At 40.7% G+C, this 21,440-nt stretch overlaps 1 protein-coding gene across 5 annotated transcripts in view; it reads right to left on the reverse strand.

The window, feature by feature from the left end:
- Nucleotides 1-20,028, reverse strand: part of ARHGAP28 (Rho GTPase activating protein 28) — a 149,586-nt gene extending 129,558 nt beyond the window's left edge. For 4 of the 5 annotated variants that reach the window (XR_448255.3, XM_007114869.4, XM_007114868.4 and 1 more), the window contains exon 1: nucleotides 19,811-20,028. Coding sequence is in view for 3 of the 5 variants with exons in the window: in XM_007114869.4 (XP_007114931.2) it covers nucleotides 19,811-19,986 (176 nt within the window). In the remaining 2 variants the exon portion in view is untranslated. The remainder of the gene's footprint in view (nucleotides 1-19,810) is intronic. The other variant, XM_024121074.2, reaches the window with a different exon arrangement.
- Between the last annotated feature and the right edge of the window lie 1,412 nt (nucleotides 20,029-21,440).

Below are 21,440 nucleotides of genomic sequence, written 5' to 3' on the forward strand. Positions count from 1 at the left end.
CTTTAATTTCCACTAAATGGCCTCAGCTATCCAAAGAGGTTTAATCTCACTATGATAATGACATATCATTAAAGGGTTCTCTATAAAAGTTGATTTGGATGTGTGGTACCTTTTGGGGAGAAACTGCTATAAGGTTTGAAGATCACATTTAATAGAAAGAAGTGAATTTCATTAAAGATGTAAGGAAAGTAATTACAACTTCAGAGTCACATGGCCAAAGGCAAATTATACATTCCATTCTATAATAATGTTTTAAATAGACATTACTTCCTAGTTACCTGTTACCTTGTTCCTTCATGAAAGTGGTCTTATTTGCTATAAGTATGTATCCTGAACAAAGCTGGAGTCATTGCAAACAGAGAATCAATTGTATCACATATTTTAGAGCGATGAGGTGACACTTAAGCACATGTTCGCCAACACACAGACCAAAATTTGACCAAATCTTAATCATGAAAAACGAGCATGTCTCTGTATGTCAGCTTTACAATTACACTCCTATAGGAATTTCGGTAATCTCTTTGTCTTTATGGACAGGGACAATATTTACTAAGACAAAAATCGGTATGCTTGGAGTGAAATGTTTCAAGATGAAACTCAACTAGAGTCAGACACACACAGAAGCCACAGCTCTGGGAAGACCATCAGAATTCAAACTTTAAAACAACAACAAAAAGAAGACACCTCAAAGCATTATTCAATTCCATTTCTCTAAATGTCATCCTTTCAATTATCTTAAAAAAACCCATATTACTAAGAATAATTTTTAAAGGTCAGTCTCTAACTAAACCTCATACTGTGTGAGGTTTTATATATTATTCCTTCCAACTATGGACGGCACTTATTGAATGAGCTGGAACTTTACTGTGTGATATAGAGTAAATCATATGATTGCATTATCCCCATGAATCACGAATACAGATAGGGGACAGAGAAGAAAAAAATATAGTTGATTTCAGTTTGGTCTCACTGAAAACATGATACTTGTTCTTACTGTCCCTTTACATAAGAGAGAATAGGAATGCATAAAAAAATTTTTGAAAGGCTAATTTGAAGATTTATTTTTAATTAGACACAAGCAGTGGCTCTCACGTCAAATTATTTTTTTTTACTTTAACCTCTTACAATTGCAATATTGTACTGAAAGTAAGCAGAAATATTTAATAGTCTTATTTAATAGTCTCTTTCAAGGACACTTTCCTTAAAAAAAAAAAAAAAAAAAAACACTACAAAATCAGCCCTCAGGTACCATTTCACACTGGCACCTAGGTATCCCAAGGCTCTTATTTCACTGTGCCCTCCCAAATTATAGCCTAGACTCAGAATCACTTGACTAAGTGATACTTCTGAAAGACACAAAAGCTACTGATTTATTGAGAGGCTTGAGGCTCTATTTTTACTTCATCACACTCCTATGTATAGTGTTTACAGCAACAATAGAAAAAAATCATCCTCAATCAGTGAGTCAAAGACAAAATCACATAGAATGATTATGAGCATATAAAGAGGGAAAAATAAACGCATACCTTGGTGGGATGATACTGAGGCATTTCTTAGGAGACTACTCTCTGCATTCCTGAATTGTGGCCAAGATGATAAAGAAGTGTGGAGAGGAACAAGTGACCTCATTGTCACCTGTCCGTGCTCTTTAGCTGAGGAGGCAGAGCCTGTGTATCACATGGCAATTACCACACGGCAATTCCAGCTAAGAACTGACCTTGCACCAGATGAGAAGCATCCAGAGCCCAGCTCACAGAGTCCCTTCTGTTCAGACATGGTTCTCGTTGTACAGAGGCTGGAGTGAATTCAGCAACTGGCTTTGCCGAGCCTGGAACCTATGCTACGCTGCACGAGGTCTGTGTTAACTGAAGACACAAATGGTCTTGGATGTAGACAGAAAAGACTGTGAGAGACGGAGTTAGAGACAGGATCAAATAAAAGCTCAAATTTGAAAGTTAAGCTCTAGTCCTTGGTTTACTTGTGATGCCAGTGATACAATCAGAATAGATAAGGAGGTCTGTTTTGCTTCATTGTTTGAATTTGGATCTGAGGACCCAATAAGTTATGATAATGTTCACATTCTTTTGCAACAGTTCCAGAAACTGTGGTTGTTAAATTCAGGAGGGGAAAGAATTCCATTTGGCTCCACTCATGTTTTCCTCCCAGAGTAGAAATGAGGATTAATAAAAGCATGTCTGAGTAGAAATCTTATTAGTCTACCAAGGGTGAATGGGCATTGGTGGATTCGTAAAGGGAGCTAAAATTAAATTCTTAATACAGTTTTAACGTCAATTAAATGCATGTAATGAGAACGGCCACCCTGAAAATCAATCTATTTAACAGTTAAAGTATAATCAAATTGGTCTGTTCTACAAATGTAGCTCTCCTTCCTTTCTAATTAAACACTACTTTATGAAGTTGGACTTCCCAGACACCTGGAATTTTTTTTTAAAGATTTGTAGGCATGTCTTCAAAATGAGAGGGACTTTGCTACTTCTTATAATAGAAAAATTGGTTTCTTGTCTTAGCAATTGCCAATTAACTTCATAACCCTAGAGAATTTCAAGGAAAGGAAATCAAAGTAAAATCAGAAAGGAAAATTACATAGCAAATACCATGGCTTACACCATCACAAAGACAGCACTGTTGTATTCTGTGATCTATGAAGCTGCTGCCGCTGCTCTTACTGGGCCTGGCAGGGCCATCTCCAGACGTGACACCTCAGTAGAGAACCAGTAGATACTTCAGACACCCCAGTAAAGTATGTGTGTGCCCACCGGTTTGAGGCTTCTTGTTGACCCAGTTGGCACGGCTCATTTTGCCTTTCTATGTCCCAGTCCCAACAATCTCAATTTCTATGTATATTCCTCATGGCCATTATTTCCCAGTCTTTAAAATTATATCCTCTAATATCCTCTGAATCATCCCTAGTTACTGAGTCCTAAATTAGATGCTGCATTTTAACAGGAGACACATTATCTCTGAGAACGACTGTCTCAAATGAGGTCATGGACACGCTAGTTTTACAGTTTGAAAAACAAAAGCATTTCCCTCTTCTGTTACCTGCCAGGGATTTTTTTCTTTACAAGAGAGAAAATCTGACAAAGTGAAAGCATAAGCAACTGACCATGTGGAACCTGACCCTGATTAGCATTTCCCTGTGTTTCTTCAGTGTTTTATTTTCTCTTTCTTATTGTAAGAAACTGTCTTCTACAATAAATTTTAACCAGAGTTGGTCAGTTTGTTTTCTAGTTTTGGAAAAAAAAAATCATACATGGCCCCCTTCCCTCCATTTCACAGACATTTATGGGGCACGTTGCTGGACACTGAGATCATAAGGACACACCGTGGCTCCAGCTCTTAGGGGGCTGCGAGCAGTGGAGTACAGGGGGCAGCTACAGAGAAGTCACATCAGCATTATCATCAAGAATAATAACTTGAGGGCAGCAGTAGGCCCAGGGTTCACTGGGAGCACAAAGGAGAGAAACTGGATACAGACTGGAAGAGAAGAGGAAAAGGTATTAGGGCAGGTTTTCTAGACAACAGAAGCTGTGGTCCAATCCCCAGGGACGACAGGACTCAACCAGGTGAAGACTGGGGAGAAGGCTCTCCCAGCAAGGGAAGGAGGATGTGCAGAAAGGACTCTTGGGACCTCAAATATGCTATAAACTGCTTGATGAACAGGCTATATGTAATCAAGGCAGGATATAAAACCCTGTATAAGGAGAAATATCTGTCCAGTCCAGAAATCTGTTGGACCATGCTGCCAGGGAATGTTTGGAGGCAAGAGCAGTGTTTGTTTGGCTGCTACCTTTTTAACTTTCCTATAAAGATACGCTACAAATTTGCAACTCATGACTTCAGCTCACCTTTCTTGAATCTATTTTCAGTCTGGTACAGCTACTGAATAGATAATGTGCAAACAGACCAGATCAGTTGTTTGCTCTGATTAACTTGCAGCTCAAACATTTTTTTCCTCATGTTATGATTATATTGGTCAGAGATGTACTAGAAGCTTTAACTCCAATGGCAGAAATGCTTCCTTTACAAAAGCAAACACTTTCTTCTCTGTCTTGGCACAAAAGACTAGGGACTGGGGCTTCCCTGGTGGTGCAGTGGTTGAGAGTCTGCCTGCCAATGCAGGGGACACGGGTTCGTGCCCCGGTCCGGGAAGATCCCACGTGCCGTGGAGCGGCTGGGCCCGTGAGCCATGGCCGCTGAGCCTGCGCGTCCGGAGCCTGTGCTCCGCAACGGGAGAGGTCACAACGGTGACAGGCCCGCGTGGCGCAAAAAAAAAAAAAAAAAAAAAAAAGACTAGGGACTGGTGGTCTCGTGTGCAGATCACACACCTGCACAGTGATCCAAGGAAAGCACTAGAAACACCAAGCAAACTCCCATTCAGGACACCGAACTTGGACTGTGGGTATGAGGGTAAAAAAAAAGGGGGGGGATTAATTTACCTTGTCTTCCTATTAGAAAACAATTATACAATTTCCCACCCCTCATGTGTGAAATACTGAAAGGCTTCTGTTTCCTCTACACCTTCTTTGAGAATGGCTAAAACTCAGTACGTTCTTGTGCCCTGATCTCGTTAAATGTTGACTGCCAACATTTTTCACTTCTGAGAACAGAAACATCCCATTCATACAGGTATTATCTCATAAGTCCAAGGCACCCCCAGCTTCTGCCCTACTGGCTTTCTCACATCAGCGAGAAATGCCCAAGCCCAGACGCTGGCCATCACAGCAATGCCACCCGGAAGTGTCCTGATTGTGGGGAGACACACAGAACAGCAGGCATTCTATCTGTTTTTATATTGAATTTGTCCAGCAGTCGTTCAAAGCTCACCTCAAGTCCTGGGGAAACACTCTGAATACTATAAGTATACTCTCCAGGTATATGAAATGGTCCTGATAACTGTAAATGTAAAGATATCCTGGATAGAAAAAAAAGAGAGGAAATTTTAAATAATTTGACCAATATCTTCTTAATCTGTGGTCCACGAATCACCTGAAAATGCATGCAAACTTGTACAGCATACATATGTGTACTTTTCATAAAGGTCTAAGGCTTTTATTAGATTCTCGAAGCATTCTATGACTTGAAAAAGCTAAGAACTACATGATAAAAAGTAACTCTTCTTATTTCGGTAGTTAAAAATACAACTCAGGTGCACAAGCTAGAAGCATCAAGGAAACATAAAATACATCACTTTTTGCCTTCATTTGTATATCTTTGAGCAATGAATACCAAATTAAAAGATAGTATTTGCTACACATGCTGTCTGTGAAAAGTTACCTTGCTTCAATAGTTCATCAAATAATTTTTACAATACATTTTGTAATTTGGCTTTAAATAAATTCACCCTAACACCAGAAAAAAAAGATATTCTGGATGTAAAACAGTTCCCCAAAGTAGGTATTGATACAGTAAATGGTTCATTTAATTGAATACTTGCAAAATTTGAGGTCCAATCACACTTGGGTATGTGGAGAATTCTATTCTAGGAGTAGCATAATTCCAGGAAGATGGAAAACCTGTAACTGAATCTCCTTCACCACTTTCCAAAAACAAATAGGGTGCATTCCAAACACCAGCAGCCACAGGCTTAACTGCAGCTGACCAAGTTTGAGACGACCTACAAAATCTGCTCTGATATTAGTAACATTCCTGCCTTCCTGGAATTACCAAAATGCATGTAGGGGTCAGGGTTGCATTAGTGTTGAGTTAGTCTTCTCCCCCATCTGCCCTGTATCCCTCTGGGGCACAGCACTAGGAAAATTCTGTCATCCACAATAGCCAGCTGTGTCACCCAAATGCAAGCCAACTTAATGGGAATAAAAGCTATGCTAAATGTGAAGTCTGAAGATGGGACTTTGGCTGAACCACTAGGATTCCAGCATATGTCTGCGATGAGCATTAAGCCACCTACTCCCAAGATATAAGCTACTTTGTATTGGTTATTTGACTGGGGGAGTAGAGTAGGAGGGTGGGTAATAAAGTTCTAAAAGAATTACGTTTATGCTTCAGTCTGATTCTTTCAAAACAAATTCTCATTAATTTTTAAAGAAATGTACAGAGTTTAAGACACCCTCCCAAGGTGAGGTACTCTCATTAATTTATTTTCATTGGTTTGGCTGTGACAATTAATATCTCTTTGACAATTCACTCATTGAGCCAATCTCATCCCACAAATAAAATCTTGCAAATATTTGTATAGACGTTACCACTACTTCCCTCACCAATTTCTCACCAATTTCTTCACCAATATCATAGCACATATGATATAATAAAAATGTATCTTTCAAAAATTAAGTTATTAATAAATGCTCTTTTAAATCTGAACAAAAAATAATGAAGTGCCATGGCATTCTTCAACAGTATCTAGCATTCCTATTAACTGGGCTACCAGTCCACAATCATCTGAGAAATAAAAATCAGGTCTGCTTATTGGACAGGCTATATTTTTCAAAGAAAAGCTGAAAGACAAATACCTTACTGATATATTAATCTGACTTTGGTAGCTTGTTTGAAATGAACCAAACTCTACTTAAGAGCAATCAAAGGTACTAAATTAGGCAACAATACACGCTTACTGCACAGACAGCATAAGTACCCAAGAGATCATTTAAATAGGCAGAGTTAAATGAGAAGGGGAAAAGTGTTATTACAAAATTAGTACAGGTCTGAACCCGTGTTTTGGTTAAAAATCTAGAATTATCTAATTACCTTCATTTCCAACTTAACAATTGAGAAAAAGAGAATTTACGTGTTAGAAGGGATCTAGAGGTCAGCTAATGGAAGCCCTTCATTATTCTAATGAAGAAACTGGGCATGTAACCGAGTTCAGTCTGACCTTCATCGTCTTACCCAAAATGCACAGTAAGTGGTCTCTCCCCTCGCTGGCTGGTCTCATATTACGTGGCCTCAGGACACCAGCAACTGTGGCTACAATCGCTGTCCCTTTTCCTCAGGCTGGTTCTTCTGCCAAAAACTCTTCCCACTTTCATTCTTCCTACTAAGTCATGCTCACTCTTTAAGGCTTAATCTAGTTATGACTCCTCCCAGATGCTTCCCTTGACCCCTTTCTCACGCACATCAATTTGAGCCCCAAGTGTTAGTTACACCTTCTCTGTTTTCCCAGAGCACCTCATACATTTTTCCTCAATCATTCTTTCAACCATTCAAATACTGAGTGCTCTGGGCCAGTGGGCTAATGCTGGGGAGACGGAGAGAGAGAGACTTCCTTTCTACCCTCAAGGAGCTGCACTTCAGATGCAGCTGAAATGCCTGTTAACTATTCTCACTGAAGGACTATTAAACCATTTCTTGCAGCCCCAGAACCTGACAGAGTGTATGGCATACAGAGGCTCAATAGATGGCTGTTCAATTTCACTGTTATTGTAAAAATCAGGAGTTCAAGTTCTTCTTTTAATGAGTAAAATGACTCTTGAGCAAAATTTAATCTTTAAAACACTGGAGGGTATATTTACCTTCTATTAATTATCCATACTGCTCTCAGTTTTATGTGTCATGGCATGTTCATTTACAATTGTTGCCAGTTTTGATTTTTATTAATTATTCTTTACTTCATAGCATATTACCAAGAGTTTACGTTATCCTATGACTAAAGGCTAATTTAGCAGATTCTGGGAAAGCAGGTAGTATGCAAGGTCAGAACAGTATATTCTCCAACACAACACCAATCCAAGATTTCTAATACTTCTAGGGTCAAAAATAATAGCAAATTACGAAACTATCATCATATATTTAAAAGGAATATTACCTTCACCATTATTTAATGACTAAATTGTTAATTTACTCAAAAAGCATGTATGTACCTGTCACTGAATTAGGCCAGGGACACGGAGATGAATAAGACATGGTTCAGGGCATCAACAAACTCCAGGTCAGCTATGTAAGTACTACCGTAAGTAGTGGGTAAGTGCAATACTAGAAGAATGTAGAGGCAGAGGAGGCACAAAGGTGGAAGTGACCAACGCGGCTTGAGGAGGAAGCAGTCAGGGAAGACCTCACAAAGGAAGTGATGCTTCTCAACCAAGGAGAGGCCACATTTCCACAAATCAGCCCCCACGGTGTTTACTCAGCAACAATTTGTTAAGACTCTGCTGCAGGCCCTTTAATGGGGGGACGGGGCCGGGGGGAAGGTAGTGAAGGATTCAGCAATGAAGAAAACAGACAATGCTCCTGTTCCAGAAGTGCTTAAGCACTACTGTGGGGCTAGTGATAAAGATTCATCCTAAATGCAAAAATGTTATCAAAGGATTATAAATAGGAGACTAAATGTGTTTAAATCTTGCATTTTAGAAATGCTAGGTTTCCTTCTTGACGTTTAGCCAATTTTCAGCTCTTTTTGCTAAGTTTTAAAAGCTCCCCCCTTCGGTCTCTCCACCTTCCCATAAGCTAAGCTTCTACAACAGGTTCCACTTGCTGCCTCTATTTCCTTACCTCACACTCACTCTTCAACCTGCAGCAAACAGGCTTCCACCTCTCACTTCCATTAAACCCATGCTCGCAAAGATCTGCATTGTTATCCACACTACAAATCCGGTGGACAATTTTTAGTCTTGACCTTATTGGTCACTTAGCCATCTTGATATGGTTGTCCGCTCATTCTGAACCTAATGCCTTGGCTTCCAGAATGCCCCGTTCTGGTCTCCATCAGAGGCTCCCAAAGCTCTGCCTCTCCCTAACTGGCACTGCTCCTCGGGTGTCCATCTGTGCTCCACTGCTGTCTCTATAGAGACTCTAGTCTCTATTCTCTCCTGCCAGATCTCATCCAGTCCCAGTTTTCACTACCTCTCAAATGCTGAAGATTCCCACAAATAAATGGCTTAGAAGTCTTGGCCTTGATCTCCTTCCCAAGCTTCCAACTTGTATAGCCAGCTATCAGCTGGGTATATACACTGAGCTCAAAATTTCACAGGCTAAACTTCTCCCATCCACAATCTGCTCATCCACCAGAATTCTCAATTTCAGTTAATAACACTAAAACAAAAACTCAAGATTTTTTTCCTCGTCCCCAGTATGCATTTAATTACCAAATCATACCAACTTCATTGCTTGTCGTCCCAAAGACTCCATTACTCCATCCATATTCGAACGACCCTAGTCTAGGCTCTCATCATCTTTACTTGGACAAGGGCATTGGCCTTCCAAATAGTCATGGTGCGCCTTAAAGCCACCTGTTATACTCCAGAGAAAAAAAGACACTGGGCGATCCTGGAACAGAGGGAGCAAACAGTTACAAGATCACAATTTTGATTTTATGGATTTTAATCCAGGAGCTCTGAAACCAGATTAAAATAGTAATGATCTGAATCGGGTATGAGCAGGGTGGGGTTGGGGAGTGGAAGAGACAGAAGAGAGAATAAATCAGTGTAAAATTTGATTAACTGAAGAGAGTTCCTCCTTAAGACCCATTAAAAAGTCCTCTAGGGGCTTCCCTGGTGGCGCAGTGGTTGAGAGTCCGCCTGCCGATGCAGGGGACACGGGTTCGTGCCCCGGTCCGGGAGGATCCCACATGCCGCGGAGCGGCTGGGCCCGTGAGCCATGGCCGCTGAGCCTGCGCGTCCGGAGCCTGTGCTCTGCAACGGGAGAGGCCACAACAGTGAGAGGCCCGCGTACCGCAAAAAAAAAAAAAAAAAAAAAAAAAAAGAGTAACAAAAGAAGTATCATGTTTGTTTAGGATAAGTATAATTGATATCAGCTTCACTTGGGCTTCTTCTAAGCAATGACTCATGTTGTTTTAGCTGGTGTTGACTCACTGCCCCACAAAGGATGACACAGCTTTAAACAAGCAGAGCAGGGCCTGCTTTTTCCAATTACATGCTTCCAGCAACTGAAGAGGTGGGAGTCCTCTAGAGTGGAGCCTTCTGCAACTAAGCACAATTTTGATTTTACAAAAACAGTTGCCAAGTCGACCTTGTAATCACTGAGCTTTGTAAATGAGGAGGAGAGAAGTTAAGCTGTGGTATGTTAAAAATCACAGGGGCCAGGCATCCTCTGTTTTTTTCAAAACAGAATCTACGGAAACTTACAGTCAGCTCTTTTCCCATTTAATTGCTTACTCTATTGAGGTCAGCAAATGTTATTCTTTAAGATGCCAAAGAAAAGTCGCAGCAAGTGTGTTTTCGAGACTCTCCAAGTTACGTTTGGTGAGATAACGTGCAAGGGGAGTTGTAATAGTGTTTGAAAGGAAGCTAAGGAAATGTCGTTCTCATTAACGGTCACCACCTTTTCTCCAGTCCTAGACGTTTAATGTTCTCCCATCTGCAAGCCAGTTTTCCCCTCCTCCATGTTTTCCTTGCTGGTGGCCTGACTGCTCCCAGAACACATTGGTCCATGCTGTGGGCCTGAGTAGGTGCCGTGGTAATGCAAGCAGGTGACGAGGGGTCAGCAGAACAAATTCAGAGCCTGGCTCAACAAGTTGGTTATTCCTTGTGAGGTTTTCGACAGGACACTTTTCCATATTTTGCGTCCCAGCTGTACCACAGAGATTAGTCCTCACTCATTACTGGTCGTTCATGATGTTTAGTTCCTATTAGTAATGCACTCTGAACAAGTTGGCTAGTTAAAAATAGTTAGGGCTTCCCTGGTGGCGCAGTGGATGCGCGTCCGCCTGCCGATGCAGGGGAACCGGGTTCGCGCCCCGGTCCAGGAGGATCCCACATGCCGCGGAGCGGCTGCGCCCGTGCGCCATGGCCGCTGAGCCTGCGCGTCCGGAGCCTGTGCTCCGCAACGGGGGAGGCCACAACAGAGGGAGGCCCGCATACCACAAAAAAAAAAAAAAGTTAAAGAAGACTTCTAATGACACGGCAGTTGGCAGAGAAGCCCAGACCACACTGTTTAGGTATAACTAAAATGACCGTCCAGCCTCTGTAGTTCCAGTGTTCTAAAAAACAAAGTTTATCAAAATGAATACCTCGGAAAATGAACACAAGTGCCTGGAGGCCACTCTGATTCAGACCTCTCCAAAAGATTCAAGTCCAGACTACAATGGGCCCTGGGTTTGTATCCTGAACAGAAATCCTTGAAGCCCCGTTTAGGTTCAGCATTATCCATGGCTCCAAGGTCACTGAGGAATAGGGACTGTGCTCCGGCTGATGGGAGACCAGGGATGGCTCGGGGTCCGGACTGGATCGCACAACCTATCGTAACTTATCCTAAGTTTCTGAGCAACATTTTGAACAGAACTGGTCTTCACAAAGGCATGGTCCAGGACCTGCTTGTCCCTTGGTTGGCTTCAAAATCAAGATAAGGTGAAAACTTGATTGAATATTAGGAGACAGGAGAGGAAAACCCCATTAATTCTCATGGAGCATTGCTTCTCAACCTGCATTAAGAACTGTTGTGTTATAAATCACATGGAAGGAACAAAGTGAAAAATATGTTTTTAACCATAGAAATCTTAGTAGTTAAAGAAAACGATTAATAAAACTAACATGAAAAATTCTAAGAACATGAACCTAAGGGTTAGAGGATTAAAAATTGCCCTCCCCTCCTTCTGCCTGAAAAAGAGCCCTAGGAAGATTTCCTATAACTCATTGCTTGGATCTCACTTTCCTGGTCAAGTTGAATGACTTCTGTAGTGCATTCTGCCTATTTTAAAATACAGTTACCTAAATAAGACTGCAAGATGGGCAAGTATATAGCTTTTAAATTTTAAAAACTCCTATTATTTTACTTCCTTCAAGTGGCAACAAAATTTCTCAAACTATTTATATCCCTTCATATTTAACTCGCTCCATGCTCATTCCATTAACACAGAATAGACATGACTGCAAAAGGAAAGACTAAATCAAAACTGAGTATAATATCTACTATGTGAAAGTTAGTATTGCTGGTTGCTAAGCAGGGATATGATAATACCGTCCCTGCTCTCAATAAACCTATAACCAAATTGCGGCAGAAAAACACTAAATCCACAATATACTAAATAATGTTTCAAGATTTAAATAACGGGTTAAAAGCACTAGTTTTAGAAGGGCTGTCATTATCTTGCTGTGTGATCTTGGGCTATTTCTCTGTGCCTCAGTTTCCTCCCATGTCACTGGATTGTGGTGCAGATTAAATGAGATAGTGCATGTCAGGCTCAGTAAGCTATCAATAAAACCGGCACCTTTTTTTTTTTTTTTAAAGAATTGACACCACAGGACTGTGTGCGTGATGAATTACCAACGGATCATCATTGTTATGGTAGGTAAAAACCCTTCTGGCTACTACTGTGAAGGAAGTCTTCAGAAAGGAGGTCTAGTCCTTACTTCTTTAGCAAATTTATCCTCTTGTGTTTCGCTTTACAGCGCAGCCACTTAAATATGGGTTTAGTCCCAACCACTGACCTGTTAACTTTGGCCACTATGTGAATTTTTCAGTATGGTAATGAAGGTAGGGAAAAGTGGGGAGGAAAGAGATCAAATATCATATTATCAGTTATAATGTCATTTTAGTATGTTTAACATTTTTTCTAAACACCTGTCAGGTTTCTCTACAGCTCTATAAAAATATAAATCCATTGATGGGCCTTTGTATAAAGCCAAAGGCACTGTCCAGTGTTTTCTAAATTGATTTTCATAAATGAATACTGAACAGGAAACTTCAAAGGAATTCTTGTCCCTATACATTACAGATGTACAAAAGCAAATTTTGTGGCTGACCACAAAATTTAACATAGGAATAAAGATTTATCTCTTATACGTAAAAGATAATCAGCACCACAACTTAGAATTATTAAAATAGTACAAATATATCTCAAGTGTTTCACAATTTAAAACTACTACATACTACTCTGCCTTTGGTTTCCAGTTTCTCCTTCTCCTTCCTGTCTTTGGTATTGTGTGTTTGTGTGCAGTCATCATCTATTCATCGAAGGGATCAGAAATGGAATGCATAGGTTTAATTAGTCTTTAAGAGTAACATGAGACACCACAGCTGGTTCTCAAATTGACATTAGCATACGTCCTCCCACACTTGGAATTACTTGGCTCTTAATGCCTGTCAAATGGATAGTTTTACCTATAATATTCATTTATTGAAGACTGATGTAACACATTTGATACTCCAAGAATGTGTCATAAACCACAGATATTTAGGAAGATGATATATAGTAAAACAATCTACTACTTTTTTTAGTTCCCACTTTAGGCACTTTTGGACACAACATTAATATTTTTGATGCACATCCTCTAATAATTACAAAGAAATGGATAAATGAAATTCCCTATTATAAAGTACAACACATTATACAAAACTCACTAACTCAAGTAACCAGAACATAGCAAGAAACTGAAAGCAAACAAGCAAACCAAAAAATTCTCAAGGAAACTGAAATAAATGCTATCAAAATCTTTTGTTAGATTATACATTTTAGTTCTTTGAGCAACATTTTCTTTACACAGTCCAACAAGCTTGATTATCTAATCAAAAGTAAATTACAAAGCATGTTAAAAATAGCAATATTAGAAAGAACAAAAGTACTGCTCAAGGCTTTAAGGTCTGCCTGAAAAGAAAACAACAAAAACGATAATAAATAATATTTAAATTATATAATCAACAAAACAATACACCAATATAGGCTATTTACTTTTTTTTAACATCTTTATTGGAGTATAATTGCTTTACAGTGGTGTGTTAGTTTCTGCTGTATAACAAAGTGAATCAGCTATACATATACATATATCCCCGTATCTCCTCCCTCTTGCGTCTCTCTCCCTCCCACCCTCCCTATCCCACCCCCCTAGATGGTCACAAAGCACGGAGCTGATCTCCCTGTGCTATGCGGCTGCTTCCCACTAGCTAGCTATTTTACATTTGGTAGTGTATATATGTCCATGCCACTCTCAGGCTATTTACTTTTAAAGCAAGCAAAACATCCACATCTCAATCAGTGCCTGTACTACAGCACTGTAATTCTTACTGACTTAATGATGATATTCATTTAGAAAAGGTTCTTTTCTGCACTAAAGATAGATTTGACTTCATATATTCATCCAAAGAGGCTTAAAAACAAAATGAAGTCTACTGTTTAAATGGATAAACTTTATTTCCAAAATTTTCTTCTGAAGAACATTTTACTCCCTTCATTTGCTTTTCTATATAACATTCTACTTCTAATCTTTGCTAGAACCGATATCTAGAGACCACAGATTGAGAAAACAGAGAACGGACATGACTTCAAAAGTGAAATAGTTTGGTTTAAGGGTGGAATGAGAAGAAATTTTGATTATATGCAAATTAGAATGTTTGCTTTAGTTATGATACATTTGCAAATGTTCAAGTAACATCTCTGGAACACTGGTAAGGGGAAAATGTTTCCCATCAGATGCAAGCACAGTACCAAGAAAACAGAAGGACAGCCTCAGTAACAAGTGCCAGGCAAAGTGGGACCTAATAACCACCCTCTCTAAACACAGCATTTAATTTAGCAACTTTCTGATAATTTTTTCTATTAAGCCTGTAATAAAATTTTGCTTTCAAAAAATCATAGATTTTGAAAATTAGGGAATTTATCTTTATAGGTTTCATGAACTCAGACCAGATAAAACTAAGCCATTTTATTGTATTTTGTGGCAAAACTGTGAAAAGAAACAGTAGGTTAGATTACATTTGGTTGACTTTTTAAAGGCAAAAAAAGCCACAAATAATAAAATTAGAGAGAATACTGAATGTGGATTTTATAGTACATAAAATAAGTCAAACATAGGAGGACTGAGAAAAACTGAAAATCACTATTAGAACATCACTGTAATAAATGTTACTGGCAAGATCCGTAGATGTACATGAAAATCAGAGGAGGAAAGTTTGAGGAGAAACAGGATGTTAGCACAGTCAAAACATATCTCTCCCAAGATATTTATTAATTACATAGGGAAACCTGGCAGACAACACCTTAACCAGGTGTTCAGAGCTAACATCAATATTAACGAGACCGTGACATCGTGAACCTCCCAAATGATGCACTGAGAAAGGCCTGACATCATTCTCTGGAATTCTCACCCAAAACACATAACTTCAGTCCAGTCATGAGAAGACATAAGACCCATCCAAATTGAGGGACTTCCTACAAAACAACCAACTGGTACTCCAAAAGTGCCAAGTCACAAAAGACAACAGACTCTCATGGATTGTAGGAGGTTTGGGAGTCATGACTAAATCCAATGTGGGATCCAGGATTCAATTCTACAACAGAAAAATTCCCATTCTAATGGGAAAACTGGTGAAATCAGAATAAAGTCTATAGTTTAGTTAATAGGACTGTAGCAGTGTTAATTTTTTGGTTTTGATAATAGAACACAGTTCTGCAAGATATTAATCTTAGGGAAGATTAGGGAAGCTGGAGAAGGTTACATGGGAACTTACTGCACCACTTCTGCAAATTTTTGGAAGTCTAAAATTACATCAAAATAAAAAGTTAAGGGAAAGTTATCATCTTCATCCACATGAAAATGATTCTACAACACTCTAAGTTCCCTGAATTTTTTCGGATACATTAAGGATTAATGATCAGGGGGAAATGAGCAGGTTAAAAATGGACAGAGCAACTGGCCAAATGTTAAGCCAAATGACACGATCAAAGGAAATGTGCCAGATGTTTTCCAACAGCTCTACATATGGAGGCACCTACAATCAGCAGGGACCCCACTGTAAAAAGAAACCAGAGCCACCAACTCTGGTTTCAGCTATCACATAAAGAATGACCTATAAATACCTCATTCTCTCCTAAGAATCCTGTTTCCATTACTCTTTCTGAATCCTCTAGAAAAGTATACCTACTATGCCCCAGAATTTGGTGTACCGGTGTATATGTTTGTAAGCTCACACAGACCTACATTAATGCTTAACTGAACAAGAGTTGGCACCTTGAAATAAATGTCTTTCTAATTAATTAATTTCAATCCAGGAATGTACCACTAAATATGTGGTACATTCCTGGATTTTTTTTTTTTAGCCCAGGTCAACAAACTTTTATTGCCATTTCTGGCTCCCCCAGCCCCAGCAAGACCCCTGCTTACACGGTAGAAATACTGAGCTCTGGTGCAGAGGAATGGTGGGTGTTACCTCTCGTTCTCTGCACACTGCCAAGGTTAAAAAAAAGAAACCCACTTACTGGAGAGGGAAGGCCATACAGGGTTGGAGTTCAAGGGCAGGTATGGCTCGATCCCACCTCTGCTGGCTGCAGAATATAGAGACCATGGTTCCAAACATTTTTTAAAGGAGGGGAGAAGTTGCCAACTCTAGCCTTTTCCACAAACAAAATATTTACTTTCTATTCATCACTAATTCCATTTTAATCAAATCATTCCCATTATAATGAACAGTTATGCTATTAGGAAACAATATGCCCTTGACAAAAGTTTTAACACTGCTATAGAATTAGAATTCCTAGGATAACCTTGGGGAGCTTCTATATTTGTTTTTCAGGAAGAGATGGCTCTTTTCCTCCTCTATTTTTGTCCTCTTTCAGGAAGTTTATGGTATATTGAGATAAACATCAGAAATACAGCCATTTTATGCTATACCTTCACTAAAAAATGTTGTATATGTTATTTGTATATAACTTAGGAAATCTTTGAAAAACAGGATATCTAGCTTTCAACTTCAGCTACCTTTCATTTTTTAAGTGAAATCATTTTGAACATATGTTAACATTTTCACTCTCGATTCTGAATAAGGGTCTAGGAGATTAGCTTCTCTAAAAATCACATGATTCTAAAGATAATTCCAACCATTTGTTTCAACAGAACTGAGAATTTGTAATCCTTCGCTCTCTTTTATCCTTACAACAGAATGTAAATATAGAATATTTGTGAAATAAGGAATTGCTTTCCCGCCTCGCAACAAATGCTTAGTCCTCCTGAGTCTCTTCCCTGCATGAGTAAGTTTGGGGGATAGGTACCAAAAATGTTCTACTGCTCTTTACGTCAACAGCTGTGCTTAAAAGCGGTAACAGTAATAATGCAGCTAACAATTATCAGGCGCTTCCTTGGTGTCGGATGCTAGTCTAAGCAGCTGAAGCAGGCTGCCCAAGGTCACATGGTAGGAAATGGTGAAGGTGATGAACAGCATCTGGCAGTCTGACGCCAAGCCTGAGTAACTGGCAAGTACACTTTATACTGGCTACTCACTTTAATAAAATAAAATGGGCAGGCCCCAAAAGAAATTACAATGGACACCCAGCTTCAGTGTTGAAGAGTAACAGGGACAGGTGTGTAATGGAGCCCATGGAAGCCTCAGTTGCTGGATCCTTTGGGGTTTTTTTTGGTTTTATTGTTTGTTTGCTTGTTTTTAATGGGAAGCTGACGTCCAGTTTTATATCTGAAGCCTCTTGATTTTGAAATGTTACCACTTATTTCAAGCTTTTTTCTAAAAATCGTATTGGTCTGAAAGGTCAAGGGCTACATTCTCAAGGCAGGCTCTTCATCTCATTTCTCTTTGTATCACTAATGCCTATTGTGTTTCTGGCACATAGTAGGTACAAACAGGTTGACACACTGTTAAAAATCCTTCCATTTTATCTTGGCCATTTGGTAGGAATTCATTAATTTATTGAGCTACTACAGTGGCCAGACACTACTCTGGGCACTTGGGATACAACAGTGAAGAAAACAGAAGAGTAAAGAGAGAGAGAGAGACTATATTTTAGTGGAAAAACTAGGCCAAAAATAAAAAAATCAAAAGCACATAAAGTTAGATGAAGTATAGGCTTGGAAAATAAGGAGATGGCTTGCTTTGAAATGAAACTATGCTACCCAGAGCTAAAGAAAGATGATACTTAGAAAGTCAGATACAATAGCCCATGCTTCCTAGTGCCATACTGGTCACTACTCCACAAATACATTACACATATGTAAGCAATTTAAAGGAAAGGGTATTCTTGAAAGAGAGAGTGCTCTCTTCATAAGTGGAACAATACAATCTTGCTCCTTGGCTTGAAAGGGAGTATTGATCAGTAGTTAGTGAGTCAAAGGTTAATAACTCAGGCCTGATTATTTCTGTTACCAGACGCATGATTGATAGTGTCCTCTGGCTGCCTGTAAATACAGGAACCTCTTTTTGATCGCTGTTACTGAGAACCAAGGAATTAAGCTCTTCTCTCACAACTTAGTGGTAGGGGGCAGGGGTCGTCTACCTCTTGCATCAGAGGGTGAGTGGCACGAAGGCACCCATACAGAGGGTACAGGGCAGTCACCAAAAATGCAAACTTGGAGCAACGTAAATCTAATTGGCAACTGTATGGTAAAACACTAACTATGATAGGCAACTCTTTTGCTCTCGTATGTTATTATTCCACGAGACCACATGCTGAGTTAATGGACCGTCTCCAGTTTGCTATGGAAAGGGATGTAATTTCGAATTGCCCAAATGGCACAATCTGGCTCTTGCTCCCAGACAGCTGCAGGGAGCTATAGACAGGACAGCTACACCAGGATCATCTAAAAATGCACAAGCCTGGCCCCCACTTCTCACCAAATCACGTATATCTATTTAGTTACTCATAATAGGAGTAATTATAGTCAAGAATCATGTTTAGAAAAGAAAACACTCTAAAGACAAACGCGTTTGTCCCTTCAAGTAGCCTTTAAAATAATGTGCACAGCTCTTAAATCTGGAAGAAAAATGTTATTTTCTCATTGTCTGTATATAAAAATTAGATTTCACTCTTGCTGCTCTTTTTGGAAGAAACAATATTTTCTTTGTTAGCCAAGCCCAACACAGATCTCATGCCAATGCAGTTTGCTCTTCGCATGGATGCTAGCCAAGAGGATATTTCTTGAAATAAAGTCACAATCTGTTGAAGGCCTTGCAAGTCAATTAAATTAGGAAACAAGTAATCTTTATCACATAACTAAAGATAAAAGTATGAGAAAAAAATTACTGAAAATAAACATGCAAAAAAGCACACTACTCAAATCTCCCCACTCGTAAAGAAAACCATTCGTCAATGGATCCACTGCAGATAGTCACATTTAAACAAATAATACTTCTCCTAAATATGTGTCAGATATCAAATCATCTCACTTAGTGTAATATTTTTGTCCACAGAAGGAAACTTCCTAAGGGTCTAACATTTTCGTTTAGGTAATAGAAGTCTCATTGGCCTTGATCTTGCATCAAATAGATGAACACTGATAGATTAACATTAATTAATTAACATAGATATTAAATCTAAAATGCACATAGTGAGAAGCCTTCAAACCTCTTTTGATCCAAAGGAAAATTATAATTGCATTTATAAACAGAGTCAACATTAGCAATAATAGTGACACCAATGTATTTATACAATTGGAAGGTTTTTTTAAATCTAGAAATAAAATTGTTTTTTAAAGTCTACTGAGATTTCCTTTTTGGAGACTCTCTCCAGCTGCGCTTTAGCTCCTGTGAAATGCAGTTACTAAATAAATTCTCGATAGTGTTTGAGGATTTAAGATAATATATTTTGTTTTTTTCATTTCCGCTGCTGTTTCATTTTTAATTATTTTTTAAAATTCTCCAATAGTTCAATAGGTGAATTTGGCAGACACCAGGCATATGCCTATTATCAGCAAGTTGTACCAAGAATGCAACTCCGCTGCTAACCTCTCCTAGCCATCGTCTTTAGCCATTGCCGGCTGAGACTTCCCATCAAGGACAAATACAAAGAACGGGAGGCTCACTCATCCAGTCCACCAAAACTTGAAACAACAATCAAGCGATGGTGGTCCTACGCTCCGGTGGAAAACCCAGCTGCATACGAACCCCCCCCCAACCCCCCAGCCCAGGAGACCTCTGCCCCTTCGGCGCGGTGGGGTACCTGCTGCCTGGGTGGCTGGCGGCGGCCCGGGGCGCGCAGTGCGGCTCAGAGCTGGGCGGCTGGGGGCGCGCGTACGAGTGGTAGGCGGTCAGCACCACGCCGCCCGAGTCCTCTACTTCCATCGTCAGCCGCGCATGCCTCCGCTCCGGCCCGAGAACAAAGGCGGGGACCAGCATGGGCCAGCGCACCGGACCGGTCACCGGCGGGAAGGCGCGGCCCGTCCGGCTCCCAGGGCAGAGGGGCTCCTCCCGCCGCTGGGCTGTCAGGGGCGCGGGCAGGCCGCCCCGCCCGCCGGCCGCCGATTAGCCCGGATTCAAATACACGCCCACCAGCCCCCTTGGGGTGGGGTGGGGTGGGGCGGGGCGGGGAGGGCGAGGCGGGGCGTCGGGGTGCAGGCGGCCGGGGACGGGGGAAGTGGGGTGTGGGATCCCTGCGTCTAGGAAACTGGAAACCCGCCGCGATGCTTAGGGGCTCGGGCTGGCTGCTCTAGTAAAGTTTTGCTTGCTTTGTTTCTTTTCCTGTTCCTTTTCTCAACCCCCAGCCCCACCCCTTCAAACGGGAGGCTTGTCTCGTGGCTAGGAACATTTCCTGCTGGGCAGCCCGAAGTCAGAGAAAGAAAGGGCGCCCGGGGAGCCCCGGCTGAGAAGCAGAGGGGCCGGCTCCAACGTGCGCGGGCTGGCGAGGGAAGGAAGAAGAGGCGACGCTGTGTCATTGAAAGCCTCCACATCAAAAACTGAAGAACCGGGTCACGTTGCTGTTTACTTAGTCCAGTTCCAGTCAACGTGATTTCCTTGCGGGCAGGTAATGCCCTCCTACGACAAGCAGAACACTTCCCTCCCTCACCCTGGCGCCGCAACCATCAGGCTCTTACCTCACTCCCACACCCCTTTCGTCCTCCCCATCCCGCTCAAATTCACATCCTGCTTTCAGCTGGCCTGAAAATTAGACTTGATCGCTCTGGGAAGAGAGCCTGTTATTCCCAGAGGGCTTTATTGAGGGAGGGTCTGGGGTCTGGCAGGGAGGTGGATAAAAGGGGGCATAGTCAGAAATCTGGGGTCTGAAGTACGTCTTCACCTCCATCACACTAACAGCACATATGGAAAGAACGTTCTTTTAGCCAGTGAAAAAGAGAAGCAGTAGAATGCTACATGGAGGCCCACCCCGACAAGGCATTCTACCTTCTGCCTCTTACGCTCCGCTGGGAGCAGGTGCACTGGAAGGAGAACCGAGGCCACCCCTGACTGAGGGGTGACCTGGATCCTGCTAGTAACATCTCAGAATCTGTTTCTGTATCTGTGAAACGGGGAGAATAATATTCTTCTCGTGGGGTCAAAAGCATCAAGTACATAGTAGCTCTCAAGAAGTGTTGATTCCCTCTGCTGCTCCCTTCACATTGATCAAGAAAGGAGACATCTGCTTTCACTGCACTTTCAGAGATAAAGTCTGTTAATACCCTTACATTTATGAAGGTCAGGTTTGTCACCAAATAAGTTTTGACACTGAACTTGTAAAAATGTATAATTTTACAGCTTTTTGAATTTTGCAATCACCACAAGGAATTATAGTAGTGGAACCTTTTCTGGGCAGGGAATTTCTCCTTGGCATTTTCTGTTTGTTTCTGAACTACAGA

This window comes from Physeter macrocephalus, chromosome 19, assembly GCF_002837175.3.
Source record: "Physeter macrocephalus isolate SW-GA chromosome 19, ASM283717v5, whole genome shotgun sequence".
Lineage (NCBI taxonomy): Eukaryota > Metazoa > Chordata > Mammalia > Artiodactyla > Physeteridae > Physeter > Physeter macrocephalus.